Below are 16,413 nucleotides of genomic sequence, written 5' to 3' on the forward strand. Positions count from 1 at the left end.
CCTAACAATCTACATTCATGGTATGTATATACGGCAAGAATTTTTTTTTTTCTCAATGAGATCTCCATTCCTCCCTCGACAAGATCAATGTCATGCAGCTCTTGAATTAATTCCTTACGATCATGGTGTTCATCTAACGGTGACAAAAGAGAAAGTTAGTGAGTATTCAGATTTTTTTTTTCTCAATAGTTAATTGCAGTAACAAAAGGCATGAATTATGAGATTTATATTGACATCAAACTCACCGAGGCATTAGATATGAAAATTAAACAAGCTTCTTTCAACAACTGAAAGAGAAAACGATCTCGAAATCAACTTTCTTACATCCAATATCACAATTTCAAAATGTTCATGTTCGTATAACCCTACAATAATTGAAATCAATTCCACTGTAGTTAAAGATGATTATATTATTTCATACGTCCAAGTTAACTTGATCACTTGTCCTATTATAAAAAAATCTGCTCTCCTCTGATCAACCGGCATCCCGTGAGAAATTGAAATCTAAGTTTGATCTACACGCACGAGACGACGGAGTAAACCAAACTAGCACTGGCCGCCGCTGCCCTGGAAATGACATTGAAGGCAAACTCAAGGAGGTGAAGCTTTCGTCCTCCATGCTGTAAACCAAGTTATCACCTAAGTCATTCGAGATATAAATGGAGTTCGACTTCAAATCAGGCAATGAACAAGTATCGAGGCAAAGAGAAGAAGCTGCGCCTAAGAATAAAGCATACTTCCCCAAATTATTCATTGCAATGAAGGCTCCTTTCTCTATATCCACCTTCCAAACTTCCAATTTCTTAATATGATGTTCTGATACTTTATTCATGGCAGTTGCCCGTCCGATCAGTAGATCACCTGAAGGCATGCAAAAAAAGTACAAGTTGGAAGTAAAATCCCAAATGTCAGACAGAGGCATCACCAGCATCCCCCTCTGAGTCGAATCCGGCTCGGTGAGATCGTACGCCGCCACGATCACCGCGTTATCTTCTTTGGATTGTGACACCGCATAGAGCTTGCCATTGTGGAAGGCTATGTCGTCGAAGTAATATAGAGTTGTAGGGATCATCGTCCACTTCTCATCTCCTGCGCTAACGAAGAACAAGAAGTCTTTCCGCATAGAAGAGCAGAAGAATACGAAGACGACGCTGAAATGTCCGCTTCTAAAGGGATCTGAGGACAACACCGCTTTCATGGCCATTAAATTCCGGTCGTCCAAGGTAGGAATCGAGGGAAGGTCTATCTGAACGCCGGTGATAGGGTTTTGGAGCTGAATACGAACATCGTTGGTGGCTATGAGCCAACCATGAGAAGATCCGACGATGTTCCCGCAGACTAGAGGAGCGTGGCTTGGGATCTCATACGCGCGGCCCTCCGATAAGCTGAAGAAGTTGTAAGTGTTTTGATCATTATCTTCTCCGTTTATGAGGCTTCGATTCTCAGGCACAAGCCATGGGATCTGCGGGCGCTGATCACCGGGGCCGCGGCGGACCTTATCGACCACGGCGAACCAACGCGAGCATACGGCGGCGCACCGAAAGAGGTCGGCGATCGAGAGCTTGGACAGGATTGAGTATAAGAGATCCGTAGGAATCTCCGACCAGTAAGTAGACATCTAGAAGAGACGATGGTGATAAGGCGCCGGCCGCAGGCGGCTACAGAAAAGGCAACAGGCGAATTGGCTAGGGCAAAGATAAGATGCGCCCTTGTTACTGCAAACAAGGTGCGCTTCTATTTATGTAAATTATTTTTAAAATAGAATTAAAAAAAAATCCTTTTTAAATTTATATTTGATATGAAGTGTTTCTAATTCTATATGTTTATTTTTTTTTTAGAAAATTAGGATTACTTGTTTGATTTTTGTCAAATTCATTTCCTTTTTAGTTGGAAAAATATATAGCGAGATTTTTTATCATTTTAATTTTATTTTACCTTAAATATAATTTAAATTTATGCATTTACAATATGAAATATTGATAAATTGGTTAATGTTTTTTTTTTTTTTTGCAAGATTGCATTGTGATAGTCAGTGGGGTCACGACAAGACCGTGACTTGCCATCTTAATGGCATTTTAGGATGAAAATTAAGATGGATCTTATTTAAATAAGATTTAAGCAACTCACTAGGAAGTCTATCCATATCTGGTTACACGCATCATCTCAAATAATATTGCCCAAAAGGAAAAATATATATATCCAAAATTACACATCACTTAAAATTTCTCATATCTTTGATTCCTTCAGTTTTTAACCTTGATGTCCTTAAGTCCTTAACCTTGTTTTTAAGCTTGTTCCAATGTGTCATCCTTTAAACCTCCGAGCATACTAATCTTTTTCCAAAGATTAATAGAATGAAGTAGTAAAATATATAGATATTTTTCTCAAATTTAATTAACATGTTAATTATTTTAAATTATATAAATATTATTCATATGATATATTTAATATGAATGCTATTCTAATGTATATTTATAACTGTCAATACTTTACTATAATCTCTCTTGTTACCGAATGGAAATGCTGTGTAGAATATAACCAGACCAAAATGAATCACATTTAGTCTTACGACAAAACTCGAAATTCATTTGCTCAAAACAAACACCAAAAGTTCATATAAGAGAGTGGAATGATCCGGCATTATATCAAAAGTGCAGTAGCTCGAGCATGGAGATCAAGTAAGATGTACTGCATATCCTTTACTGTGGATCAAAACTGAGATGATGCATCATTTGATCACCCCTGCAATAGATTTGGCAAGAATTTTATGTTAAGCCACATTTACATCACCCATAATAAAACATAGAAACTAGGTAGAATACTAATTCAGCATGATGACCTTATGACTGATTTGTTCCCGCAAGAAGTCGAGCAGTTGGGAAATCTACGAATCGGGAGGGTTCCTAATAAGGGGAATGCAACAAAAACTGAAGCTGAATAGACTATTAAATTTGTAGGATTGCAGTTGATAAAAATAAAATTTTGAAAGTTGTATCTCATACCCATCATCATCATCATTCAATTCATGCAGCCTGAAGCAAAAAAGAAGAATCAGAAACAATTTACAATATCAATATTCACAAGGAACAAATTCAAACCGAATCCATATCTTTGAAAATTTTATTACTAGATGAAGATTGTAATGTGATTGTTAATGCTTCTAACTTGTAAATGTGTATCGACAGCATATGATCAACAACATTCTCTTAATTCATTGCATTATGCCAAAATGGATTTCCGATGACAAAAACAAGGGTGCAACTCACAATCCAAGATACAACTTTAGAAAACTAAAGTTTCCGCAAATGAAGGAACTCGATCGTTTAAGAAACAAAGACCCAACTAACTGTAGGGATTACTGAAAGTATAAACAATCTATGAAATAAGTTGCACTAGAGACTCACATCTTTTTCAGCTCTTCAGTACTAATTTTAACAATGTCATCTCCAGATTCTTGATTTGTAGGCTGATAGATCTGCACAGCTTCTGCAGATTTCTGGATCGACTCTTTGTATTCGCTGCAGCATGAAAAAAAAATGGCATGCCAATGAATAGATACAGTAGATGAAGTTGTAATAGTCACACATCATTTTTAGTTCTTCAGAATCAATTTTAACAATGTCATCTGCAGATTCCTGATTTGTAGGCTGATAAATCTGCACAACTTCTGCAGATTTCTGGATCGACCTTTTGAATTCGCTGCAGCAAGAAAAAAAACGACTTGCGAATGAAGAGATACAGTATATGAAGTTGCAATAGACACTCACATCATTTTAAGTTCTTCAATATCAATTTTAACAATGTCATCTCCAGATTCCTGATCTGTAGGCTGGTAGATTTGCACAGCTTCTGAAGATCTTTGTATCGACTCTGTATATTCTCTGCAGCATGAAAAGAAACATGCCAATGAAGAGATACGGCGTCGGAAGTAAATTGATATAAGACTCACATTGTTTTCAATTCTCCAGTATCAATTTTAGCGCTATCATCTTCAGATTCCTGATCCGTAGGCTCACAGATAATTTCTGCAAATCTCTGGATCGACTTCTTATATTCACTGCAATACGAAAGAGATACCTTAAAAAAATTAAATTTATTTATTTGTATAGCAATCTTAAAATGAAATATATAACTCATATGACGAATTCTTATAAAAAATCTTTTATCTCCAACTCTCTATACCATTATATCTATTGTAGTAGTATTTTTTAGTCAATAAATTATGTTGATAAACTAAATACTTATAATAATAGAAATAATACAATGTCATGAAAACCAAAAAACACTTTTCTTAATAACACACGAAATTTATTATGCAACAATATTGAAATAATTTCAAATATAATTCCTGTGTCCATGCCAACAAATGTCAATTGGAAGAGAATGATGCGAGTAAAATGACAGTACTTAGGAAACTTGTCTAATTGATATGCAAAGTACAAAATTTCAAGTCCTATTAAGTTGGCGATGGGTAAGACTAACTAAAATTAAAATTTTAATTTAATGTTGGTGCATATAACTTATAGCAAGAAAAAACAACTCACATCAATTTTACTCCAGATGCTTGGATTCTTAGACCATCATCTTTGCATTCTCCAGCCGCAAGATGCAATTTGCGCCAATAGATTGCTTTAGCAGATCTATGGATTGACCCTTTGTATTTACTGCAACAAATATTCAAAATGGACTTGAAGTATCAGAGAAACTTCTAGAAAAAAAAGGCATTGTTGCCATGAATTAAGTAAATAAATCATCTAAATTTGAAACGAAATTTGGCAAGGCCTATGTTGGAAGCAATGCAACCATATTGTTGGTACTTTTTGGATTTCCATAAGTTTTTTTGTCTGTATTATTGTTAAGCAAGGCATAAACTATCATTCTTGGTTTGAGTTTAGACACATGGCAAAACTAATATGATTTTAATAACACTAGACACATATGAAAGTCTCCGATGATTGATTCAAATGAGTTCTAATCCTAAAATTATTTACCACCTAACAAGTTGTAAAACGCAACAAACATCTTAACTCATGATGATACCTTACAACTACCAAGATTAGTATCCAATATCAAATGGAAGTATCCACAAATTATAAAATCTTGAAGAGATTGTCCATGTAATTTTCCAATATCCAAATTGAAGACATCTTGTATTATTGATTTTTTCATACATTCATTTATATATCTTATTTAACAATTGTTAATTGGCTTTCGACTGATTCAATTGGAGTTGAAACAAGCACAATATTAAAATATCTCAGTTTCTGACTCTAACATTCCTCCTCTAGATCACTACTAAATTTATAATTGGTGCTACCTGCTTTCTCGTGCCTTCTCGTTTCATATTGATTCATCTCCTTACACCATAATCAATAGACGAAGTTGAAGGACACAATAAAATGATTGAATTTGTATAAATGGTAAAAGAAATGTACAAGAAGTTGTTTTCTTCTTATTTTTCAAATGCTAATTGTGTAATGTTTATTTTCTTCTTATTTTTTTCATTACTTCTTGAGAGAAGTGGTTGTTTGCGATATTATGATAACATTCAATGTAATCTCTTTTAAATCACAAGTCATTAGTACACTGAGGATGCAAGAATTAGTTTAAAGAATTGAAAAGGTAACAAAGTTACTGAAAATAAATATAATGTATGACATAGAAGCATACACTTTTTTGCATGAACTATTTAAATTCGGGTGCCTTGAGAGAGGCATTTTGCCTTTAGAAGCTTCAGAATATTTCGATGCATTTCCATAATGAGTAGAGTTCGAAATCATATGTTTACCCTGAAACAATGTTAAATAGGTACAAATATCATAACAAAATGAATTTGAACCATTTACATTATCACAACATTAATTGTCATAATTTCATATGACAGTATATATCAGATTTGTAGTTGGTAACTACAATTTAGGACCAGACAATAATGTACCTTCTTTGGACTTTCACTAATGTTTAGGCGATTGAAGTTAAGGGAATCTGTATCACTTTGGGAACAACATGCCCTATCGATTGCTTTAGCAATTCTCTCATCCTCAGTAGCATTAAAAATGCAGCAACGAACCTTTGCATCTTGTACTATATTTGCCCATATTGATCGACTACTACTTAATGTAGGCTCATTACCCAATATCCAAAGGCAATATCTGAAAGTCAAAAGTCAAAAGTCTTACAAAACTAATTGGGAAAAAAATGACTGGAAAAATGAATGTAGGATCATACCTTGCTCTGGTCAGTGCAACATTTGTGCGATTAGGATTAGAAACGAACCCAATTGAACCATCAGCATTCGATCTCACTGTGCTGAGTATGATAACATCTTCCTCACTACCTTGAAACCCATCAACTGTGCTAACTTTAACAGACACATTCGAGTGCAACGGAAGCATTTTCCTTACCTTATCCTCAAGAGAAGCAACTTGTGCAGAGTAAGGACAGATAACACCGACACTAATTCTGTTCTTACTTTTGATGGTTGCTACAAAAGTTTAAAGGTAGCAAAAAAAGAAAACATTGTCACTAAGGCAGTAGGGCATAATGTTGCAAGAGGAGCCAAGTGCTTGACTGAGAAATTAAGGTCCCTTATACAGATAAATATGAATTAATCTCAATGAAGAGGATGAATCAAGATAAAACTATAGGGAGAAAAGGAATGCAAAAAGTAATAATAATTTCCAGCTAAAAGCAAAGTTTAGCAGTTTGTTGTATTTCGAGATTATTAAGCTACTGTAAACACTATGAAGTATAAAGCTAACTAATTGACATTCAGTAATATGAAACCACAACACATACCTGTACGAAGGCTTCTAAGAATTTGCAAGATAACGACAACTTCCATGTCATTTTTCTTACTGTGACTAAGGCTGTCAAAACTCTCGGTTCCATCTACAATATTTATGAAAGAATAGGATCCAAACATCTCTCCAGGAAGAAATCTTCTCGTGTAGTCCTCCTTAATGACATTTGGTCCATTGATTACTTTGGAGTTATAGAATCTTTCAAGAGGAAACAAGCTAATAGATGGATGCATGCGATACTGCACATTCAGAAGGTGTTTCTTGAATCCTAATTTACTCAACCTTTCAAATAGACTCCTACCAAACATCGCATTTTCTGAGACCTGATATACAAGTTAAGAGTATAGGCAGAATTTAGTACAGAAATACACTAAACTACAGATACTTTTTGATAGAGAGTGAATATGATTAAGATTGCAGAAGACAAACTAATTTGCACCTTGCTTTTGACAAGAGCAGGCAATTGACATTCATCACCAACAAGAACAACATTGTTTATAGAAGAGATCTGCAGGGGAATTAATGATTCACATTCTTTTATCTGTGCAGCTTCATCAATAATAACAATCTTAAATGGTTTCTTTAAATCCAATTTGTGCATCTTGGCGGACGTTGATGCTGTACAGAAAACGATGTTGGCCGTTTCCAAGCAGAAATCCATGATGCTAAGCGTGTTAGAGAGTGATGGTAGATGTAACGACCGCTTGAGTAATTTTATTTCATCACAACAATGTCTTTTCATCTTAAGTAGCATGATAAAGGTATTGGTGTTGCTACCAAAAAAATTGTTATTTTGAGATAAAGACAGACTGGATCCAAATACTTTCTCAAGATTATAACCTGCATCTTCCTTTGAGAGAAAAGTGTTAAAGCATTTGAGCGAACGAAGAAGATCCTTTATGTGTTTACAGCAAAAATTCGATAAAGCAGCTGCTGGCATATGAACACACAAGCTATTGAAACACTCTCCGGATTTCTTTAAAAGAGATGCAAATTTTTGCCTAACAAATGATAGAAAAGTCACCTCACTCTTACTTGATGGATTCACAGAATTTGTAATTCTTCGAACTCCTTTGCTATCCTTTATATCATTTAAATTCTTGGCCTTCTCATCCTCAATTCTCTTTTCATCCAAATAATTTTTGTACCAAAATGTAGCATGTTCAAAGAAATTTAGTAATGATCTAAGGCAATATTTCCACCCAGTTTCTAATCCAAAGCACCCTTTTAACATTTCTGCTCGGTATTTGAGAAACACATCTTGCAGATCAACACCAATTCTCATCCTTTCTTCATTGCCAAACAAAACCACATCTCCCAAGCGGAACGGTCTGGTCCCAGAGTTTTCTTTCAGTAGCTTGAAGAAGCGCGACGCAACTTGTTTTACAGCATTATTGGTAGTCGCGCAAATAAGTGTTCTACATCTCAGTCGATCTAATAACCACACTAAACCACTGATTGTTTTGGTCTTTCCAGTACCAGGAGGCCCCCAAATAAGGCTTATGGATGGATGATCATCGCGACATTCACTAGATGGTAAGCAACTCAGTATGGCATTGGTCTGAGATTCATTCAGTGACAATTTGTTTAAACTCAATCCAATGTCAATGTTTTGGATGACACCAACATCACGCTTGGAGGCAAATGAAGCACTACCCATGTCGTCCTGCAATAAAAAAAATTCAGGACAAATTAAATCCTAACCAAAATTTAAAGAATATGAATATTTCAGAATAAAACTATACTGTTTGCATACCTCTGATACCTCTGGATCAAAATCTAACATCTTGTGAATAAGACTAATATTGCTTCTCTGCGAGCTTAAAATTCAAAGCATCCCAGATTCGAGAGTATGTTGTGGTGTTCAACACACAAACCACAAAAAGGCTTTTTGTTTCTTTGCGATTAGTGCTATCTATTGAAGCCTCGATGTCCTCTGATGCTCTAACTATAGAACATTTATGTTCCATCAATTGAAATTCATCCATAACTACCTCGAGAAGGCAATATGATTCCCTGTCCGTCATCGGAATATACCCATCTATTGGCCTACTGTTCGATAAGATAAGAATGTCACCTTTGCACGGCTTATAGACACTAGCATTTCTGGCTTTAACAGCCGGCTGTTCGACAACCATGAAGTAAATATGTTCTGCGTGATGTTTGCACTCGAGACGCTCTATTTTGACAAAAGGAGCACAAGATAGGGTTTGGAGGTTAGAGCACATTTCTTCGCGTAGTTCTTCCAATAGTAGATAGGTAAAGGAGCTCAAATAGTTTTCGACAGTATCGAAGGTCATGGGAATCCTCTCCACCTAAACACGAAGCAGAAGGGGCTTGAAAAACTTGATTTTTGAACGAGTGCGAGTAAAGAAAGAGTCTATTTTTTACCTTGTCCTGGAAGAAATCAGGGTTGAGCACATCCTCCATGGACCATGAGAAGATTTGGTCCGCTAGCTTGCCATGGCCTTCTGAGTCGGACATCCCTTGCCTTGCAACTCTTCAGCTCTGGAGGTCGATCGAGTTGGGGTGCAAGCAGAGATGACAGAGTTAGGAGATGGAGTTCTTTTTTACCATGAATTTGAAGAAATGACGATTCCGATTCCATTTCAACATGCAGGGAGGAGAGGCAGAGTCGCTTCGGATTTCGAACTCCACTGAGCAAACCTGGATCATTCCCACAGCTGAGTGGGTATGGGGATACATTCATGATTTCGTACATGCAGGCGCACGACGAGTGCAGTGTCCGTAAGAAGGAAAGCAAGCAGAGACAATTAAGTAAATTTTATTTACAATGAATATAAGTACATCTTCAATAGTTAAACTTCTTCATAAATTTTTTTTTTAATTTTCAATATATCATATCAATAACATATCAAAAATAAAAAAGTTTATTATTCTTTACATAATCAAAAAAACCTCCATACAACTTTTTTTTTTTAGTCCTACATTACAAATTATACATCTTTATTTTTATTTTTTCATTTAATATCTCTATATAATTTTTACTTAATATTTTATTTAATTCTCATCTTTAAATTAATTTATTTATAATTTTTAATTAATAAATAATTATAGTCATTTGTATTTTTTTTAACTTATCAAATATATTTATTTTCAAAAGAAAAGTGTATAATTTAACTATTAAATAAAATATTTAATGGTTTTTAAAAAATCAAACATGCAATATTAATTTTTCAATGATTAATGACTCCATCTTCAAGAGAAAAAAGTAGGTTTGAAATATCAAACCTGCTCTCTCAAAGCTTATGTCTCCACACATTAGAGCTTTTTTGTTGAGATTTTTCAACTCTACAAACATGTTAAAAAAGCTGCATTGGAGATGCTCTAATGAAATATGAGATCTGCTCCTTTATCCTAGATTTTTGTGTCTCCTTATTCTTTCATCATGGGTTAAATCATATCTCAAGTACATATCATGAAGACATCATGATCGTTCAATTAACGAGGGGACATGAAAATCTTGGGACAGAAAATATGAACTTATGATGACAAAAGGCGAATACGCTCGCCCCCAGCGCCCCCGCCAACCCGTCCCAGGGCCAACACGGAGGAGGTAAATCACGGGCGGCTATTAGCCTTTGAAATAGTGACTAGCACATAAGGGAGATATTTACCTCGACTTTGCCGAGATTCAAACCCCAGACCTCATGATGGCAACACCTCATGCGATAGCCACTAGACCCATCCGAGGGGACCAGAAAATATGAACTTATGTGGCAAAAGGCGATTCACTCGCTCCTAGCGCCCCCGCCAACCCGTCCCTAGGTCAACACGGAGGAGGTAAATCACGGGTGGCTACTAGCCATTAGTGCAAATGGCCAATACATGGGGGAGGTTATGCTCGGTCACGCCGAGTTTCGACCCCAAAACCTCATGTGGCAACACCCCATGTCTTAACAATCGCACCGCCCCAAGGGGACCAGAAAATATGAACTTATGAAATATAACCAGATGGCAATCGAGGCACTAATTGAGCTGGTATAATGGACCGAGCAATGTGGGCCTCCACTTAGTTTGTCGGACTGGTTCGGCTTTAAAATAAGTAGATCTTGAGTCGACATGAAATCAGATCGGGTTGACCCAAAATACTTCTCTATGTTTTTTATAAAAATAGAAGGGATAGATTAGAGGGTATTTTGGTTAACTTAGTCTAAAAATACCAAATTGACCTATCAAAATCTAAAGTTGGAATATCATAGAGTTCTGATCCTCCACCCCTAAATTAGTCGGAGTTGGATTATGAGATTTAATCCAGAAAAAAAATAGATCCTCTTAATTCAATGAGTATGAATTTTAATATGCCCCCAAGGTAGGGTTGAGTTAGTTAATGTTGGGGCAGAGTTGTTACCATAGGGTAATGATTCGAATCTCAGAAAAGTCGAGGAAAAAAAACCCTCTCCACATTGATCAACTATAACTTCCTGATTTACCTCCTCAATATGGTCGTGCAACCGACCGTGTGGGGCCAATGGAGTGATGGATTCCTCCTTTTTTGCTACCATATGAATTTCAATTTATTCTATATCTATCTTTAGGATATCCAAATGACGGCTCCTTTTCCCACTCACTTGGGCTCCTCCTTCTCAACACGTCCTCCTTTCTCATATTGAGTCGTGGCTCTAAGACAGTAACACAGATTAGAATCGGGATGGCTCCTTTGACGCAGCCCCTCAGATGCTTAAGTCAGTCATCAATCGAGAGAGAAAGAAAACAGTAAAAGAAGAAGAATGGCTCGAAGAAGAAAGAGTTGCCTCTGCTAGTTAGAAGAAAAAGATTATCATGTTGGTGCAGCTTACACTAATAATCTGGTTTTGATATATGATAAATAGGTTAAAATTAGATGTGTTGTTTGTCTAACTACTTTACCAAGTGTGTAGGAGTTAATGGGTCTGAAGGACCCGACACCAGGCTGAAATCCATCTAGGTCTGGGACCCGATAGTTGGTGCAAAATCTAGATAGGTCCGTCGGGCCAGATATCTGGTGGGAAGTCCGGTAGGGTCTGCGGAGCTTGACAACCGGCCGAAGTCCAATTGGGTCTGCGGACTTGACAACTAGCGGGAAAACCTGATGGGTCAAAGGCAAGTCAAGCGACTACAGTTGATAAGTGGAGGTAAATAAATGGAGGAGAGATCCAGTGATGACTCGTTCCCGGTTGAGAGAACTGTAGGCGTTGGTCCAATTTAGGTACATTTGAGAAAGTTAAGTTGAGACCTTGACTATATTCTGGTCTCGAGGAGATAGGATCTAATTACTACTATCTTACTGTATTGGACGAACTTTATTTTGTAGGATATACTTATTTTTGTTTCCCAGGACTAACTCTTTACTAGCCCTGCATCCAGCCTGAGACATCTTGTCTTCTTAATGATTGTCCTATTCAACCTTTTCACCTCCCTGTTCTACTGAGGTGTCCAGCAAATCAAGAAATATCTCATTATCTTATGTTGCTTACAAAATTCTTGAAACTTTGAATCTTTGTACTCAGTTTCATTATCTAACTTAAGGCATTTGATCTTCCTTCCAATCTGGTTCTCCACTTTAGTTTTCCACAATTTAAACTTTGTAAAAGTTTTCTACCTGTGATGCATAAAGTATACCCAGACCTTTTATGAGTAATAATCAGTAAAACTAACAAAATATAAATGCCCTCCACATGATGCTACATTGGTTGGTCCCTAGAGATCCGTATGTACGTAGTCTAGAATCCCCTCCGTCTTGTTTGTTGTCGTCTTGAATTGCACTTTCTTCTATTTCCCAAGAACACAAAACTTGTAGAAATCAAGTTTGCGTGTCTTGACACGTTTCAACAAATCTCTCTTATGAAGTTCTAGCATTCCACGTTCACCTATATGCCCTAGTCGCATATGCCGCAAGACAGTATTGTCTGATTCAGACTCCACCGAGGCGACTCTACCTACAACTGTAATCACTATCAACTTATAGATGTTCCCTGCTAACTTTTATCCTTTCATTATCGTAAGAGCTCCCTTTCTGACTTTTATGGTCCAATCCACTGATTTGTAACTACAACCAATACCATCTAGTGTGCCTAGCGAAATCAAATTCTTCCTTAGCTCTAGTATATGTCTGACATCATATAGGGTTCTGATTACACCATCAAATATCTTGATTTTGACACTCCCTATACCGATAACTTTGAATGGCGCATCATTACCTATCAACACTGAAATATAATCAACTACCCTATAGGTGTCAAACCAATCCTTATTTAGAGTCATGTAATATCAACATGTAGCATCTAAAATCCATGCATCTGTTAGTTACTCCGAACTTGACATAACTGATAGCATATCTCCATCACTGTTCTTTGTATTTTCCTCTTCAACTATATCTGTAGACTTTGCCAAACTATTTTTTGTTCTCTGTAACATATTTTTTTTATCTTTGGACAATCTCTCTTGATATAACATTTGCCTCCACATTTGTAGCACGTGATCACCTTCTTCCTTCTCGACTTAGAATGAGGCTTGTTGTTGTTACCTGATCCATGTTGAGATTTGCTTCTACCATGCTCTTGATTGTTATTTACCACAAGTCCTCCCTAAGAAACTTCATCGCTTGTTTTCTTTATTTGGTAAAAACCTAGCAACGCACCTGTGATCTCCTCTAATTTAAGAGTTTTTTTTACCCTATATCAAAGTAGTAACTAAATTATCGTACGTAGAAGATGAAGGTAAAGAATTCAACAACATCAGCGCCTTTTATTCATCTTCGATCTTCACATCAACCCGCTTCAGATCACTTACAATCTTGTTAAATATGTTGATGTGCTAACTCAGATCGGTTCCTTCTGTCATCTTCAGACCGAATAATTTCTACTTAAGATACAACTTGTTTGTCAATGACTTTGACATGTACTGACTTTCCAGCTTTTGCCAAACTACTACCGGTGACTCCTCGTCCATGATATGGTACATCCCATCATCCGTAAGACAAAGTCTGATTGTTGCCACTGTCTTCACCTGAAGTTCTTCCCAATCTGATCTTTCCATGCTTTCTAATTCACTTTCTCCTAATGCATTCGCTATGCCTTCTTGCACCAACAAGTCCTTGACCCTTCTTTGCCATAATTCGAAGTTTCTGGTTCTGTCAAACTTCACCATATCAAACTTCACAGAAGTCATCCTGACATGGTGAAGAAATCCAACAAAACATAACTTTGATACAAATTATTGCGCAAAGAGGGGAGGTAACACTTCTCAACCTCTAATACAGAAGAAGAGAAAGAGATGGACTAGAGCAACAAGATAAAGATGTACAAAAGTAGAGCAAATAAAGGAAAGAGAAAAAGAATAGGAAGAAGAACAATTACTGTAGTTTGGCGGTGTGTCTACTCCACAAAATGATTGAAATTTTAGTAGAATTCTCTCTACACAAGAAAATCATATTCCATGATTCTTGTGATTGTGCAATAGGTTTTCAATGATTCTTATAAATAGTGTATAAATCTTTGACCTGATAAAATCATAATAAATACTTGTTATGAAAAATCGCAACAAAATTCAATTATAACAGAATTCTGTTATATAAAATCGTAACAGAATTATATTATATAAAATCATAAAAAAAAATTATTAATAAAAATCATAACAAATTTTTCTTCCATGACATCCATGACATTGAAGTTCATCCAAATATGAGTCATACGTTAACAAATAGAATGTTGCAGTAAAATATATAGAAAATTTTCTCAAATTTAATTATAGAAAAAATAAAAATATTGTTCATATGATATGTTTAATATGTATTCTATTCTAATGCATATTTATAACTATCAACACTTTACTATAATCTCAAAATGAATATAACTAGACCAAAATGAATCACATTTAGTCTTAGCACCAAACTCACAATTCATTTGATCAAAACAAAAACCAAAAGTTCATATAAGAAAGTCGAATGATCCGGCATTATATCAAAAGTGCAGTAGCTCGAGATGGAGATCAAGTACGATGTACTGCATATCCTCTCCTGTGCATCAAAACTAAGATGCATCCTTTGATCAACCCTGCAATAGATTTTACAAGAATTTTATGTTAAGCCACAATTACATCACCCATAATAAAACATTATAGAAACTAGATAGAATACTAATTCAGCATGATGACCTTATGACTGATGTGTTGCCACAAGAAGTCGAGCAGTTGGGAAATCTTCGAATCAGCAGGGTTCCTAATAAGGGGAATGCAACAAAAACTGAAGCTGAATAGACTATTAAATTTGTAGAATTACAGTTGATAAAAATAGAATTCTAAGAGTTGTATTCATACCTATCAGCATCATTCAATTCATGTAAACTAATGCAAAAAAGAAGAATCAGAAACCATTTACAATCTCAATATTCACAAGGAACAAATTAAAACCAAATCCATATCTTTGAAAATTTTATTACTAGACAAAGATTGTAATGTGATTGTCAATGATTCTTACTTGTAAATGTGTATCGATAGCATATGATCAACAACATTCTGTTAATTCACTGCATTATGCCAAAATGGTTTTCCCGATGACAAAAACAAGGGTGCAACTCACAATTCAAGATACAACTTTAGAAAACTAAAGGTTTTACAAACGTAGGAACTCGATCTTGTAGGAAAACAAAGACTCAAACCAACTGTAAGGATTACTGAAAGTATATACAATCTATGAAATAAAGTTGCAATAGAGACTCACATATTTTTCAGTTCTTCAGTACCAATTTTAACAATGTCATCTCCAGATTCTTGATTTGTAGGCTGATAGATTTGCACAGCTTCTGCAGATTTCTGGATCGACTCTTTGTATTCGATGCAACATGAAAAAAAATGGCATGCCAATGAATAGATACAGTAGATGAAGTAAGTTGCAATAGTCACACATCATTTTCAGTTCTACAGAATCAATTTTAACAATGCCATCTCCAGATTCCTGGATCGACCTTTTGCATTCGCTGCAGCATGAAAAAAAAAACTTGCTAATGAAGAGATACAGTACATGAAGTAAGTTACAATAGACACTCACATCATTTTCAGTTCTTCAATAACAATTTTAACAATGTCATCTCCAGATTCCTGATCTGTAGGCTGGTAGATTTGCACAGCTTCTACAGATCTTTGGATCGACTCTGTATATTCACTGCAGCATGAAAAGAAACAACATGCCAATGAAGAGATACGACACCGAAAGTAAATTACAATAAGACTCACATCGTTTTTGATTCTCCAGTATCAATTTTAGCACTATCATCTTCAGATTCCTGATCAGTAGGCTCATAGATAATTTCTGCAAATCTCTGGATTGACTTTTTATTTTCGCTGCAATCCGAAAGAGATACATTGAATTAAACTTATTTCTCCACTGTTTGTATAGCAATCTTAAAATGCAATATAACTCATATGACGAATTCTTAAAAAAATTCTTTTATCTCCAACTCTCTATGCCATTATTTCTATTGTAGTAGTATTTTTTAGACAATAAATTATGTTGCTAAACTAAATATTTATAATAATAGAAAGAATGCAATTTCATGAAAAAAAATACTTCTCTTAATAACACATGAAATTTATTATGAAACAATATTGAAAC

The 16,413-nt window shown here is 35.6% G+C and overlaps 3 protein-coding genes across 3 annotated transcripts in view; all 3 read right to left on the reverse strand.

Annotated features, from left to right (window-relative positions):
* Nucleotides 1–288: 288 nt before the first annotated feature.
* Nucleotides 289–1,720, reverse strand: LOC122052289 (F-box/kelch-repeat protein At1g57790-like). Its single transcript, XM_042613746.1, has 2 exons — nt 738–1,720; nt 289–620 (listed from the first exon to the last, which is right to left on the reverse strand). The coding sequence occupies exons 1-2, from the start codon at nt 1,616–1,618 to the stop codon at nt 476–478; spliced, it is 1,026 nt and encodes a 341-aa protein (XP_042469680.1). The 5' UTR covers nt 1,619–1,720; the 3' UTR covers nt 289–475.
* Nucleotides 1,721–2,838: 1,118 nt separating this feature from the next.
* Nucleotides 2,839–8,830, reverse strand: LOC122050587. The gene is made up of 13 exons (XM_042611484.1): nt 8,681–8,830; nt 8,560–8,616; nt 7,243–8,469; nt 6,799–7,126; nt 6,229–6,484; nt 5,939–6,152; nt 5,671–5,789; nt 4,545–4,664; nt 3,950–4,057; nt 3,768–3,881; nt 3,405–3,518; nt 3,003–3,032; nt 2,839–2,903 (listed from the first exon to the last, which is right to left on the reverse strand). Exons 1-13 carry the CDS (start codon nt 8,828–8,830, stop codon nt 2,885–2,887), a joined length of 2,856 nt encoding a protein of 951 aa, XP_042467418.1. The 3' UTR covers nt 2,839–2,884.
* Nucleotides 8,831–14,851: 6,021 nt separating this feature from the next.
* Nucleotides 14,852–16,413, reverse strand: part of LOC122050588 — a 63,431-nt gene continuing 61,869 nt past the window's right edge. The window contains exons 8-14 of the mRNA XM_042611485.1: nt 16,035–16,142; nt 15,850–15,963; nt 15,724–15,778; nt 15,523–15,614; nt 15,120–15,146; nt 14,958–15,021; nt 14,852–14,857 (exon numbers count right to left, since the gene is read on the reverse strand). Of these exons, the coding sequence (XP_042467419.1) occupies nt 14,852–14,857; nt 14,958–15,021; nt 15,120–15,146; nt 15,523–15,614; nt 15,724–15,778; nt 15,850–15,963; nt 16,035–16,142 (466 nt within the window). The remainder of the gene's footprint in view (nt 14,858–14,957; nt 15,022–15,119; nt 15,147–15,522; nt 15,615–15,723; nt 15,779–15,849; nt 15,964–16,034; nt 16,143–16,413) is intronic.

This window comes from Zingiber officinale, chromosome 3A (assembly GCF_018446385.1).
Source record: "Zingiber officinale cultivar Zhangliang chromosome 3A, Zo_v1.1, whole genome shotgun sequence".
Lineage (NCBI taxonomy): Eukaryota > Viridiplantae > Streptophyta > Magnoliopsida > Zingiberales > Zingiberaceae > Zingiber > Zingiber officinale.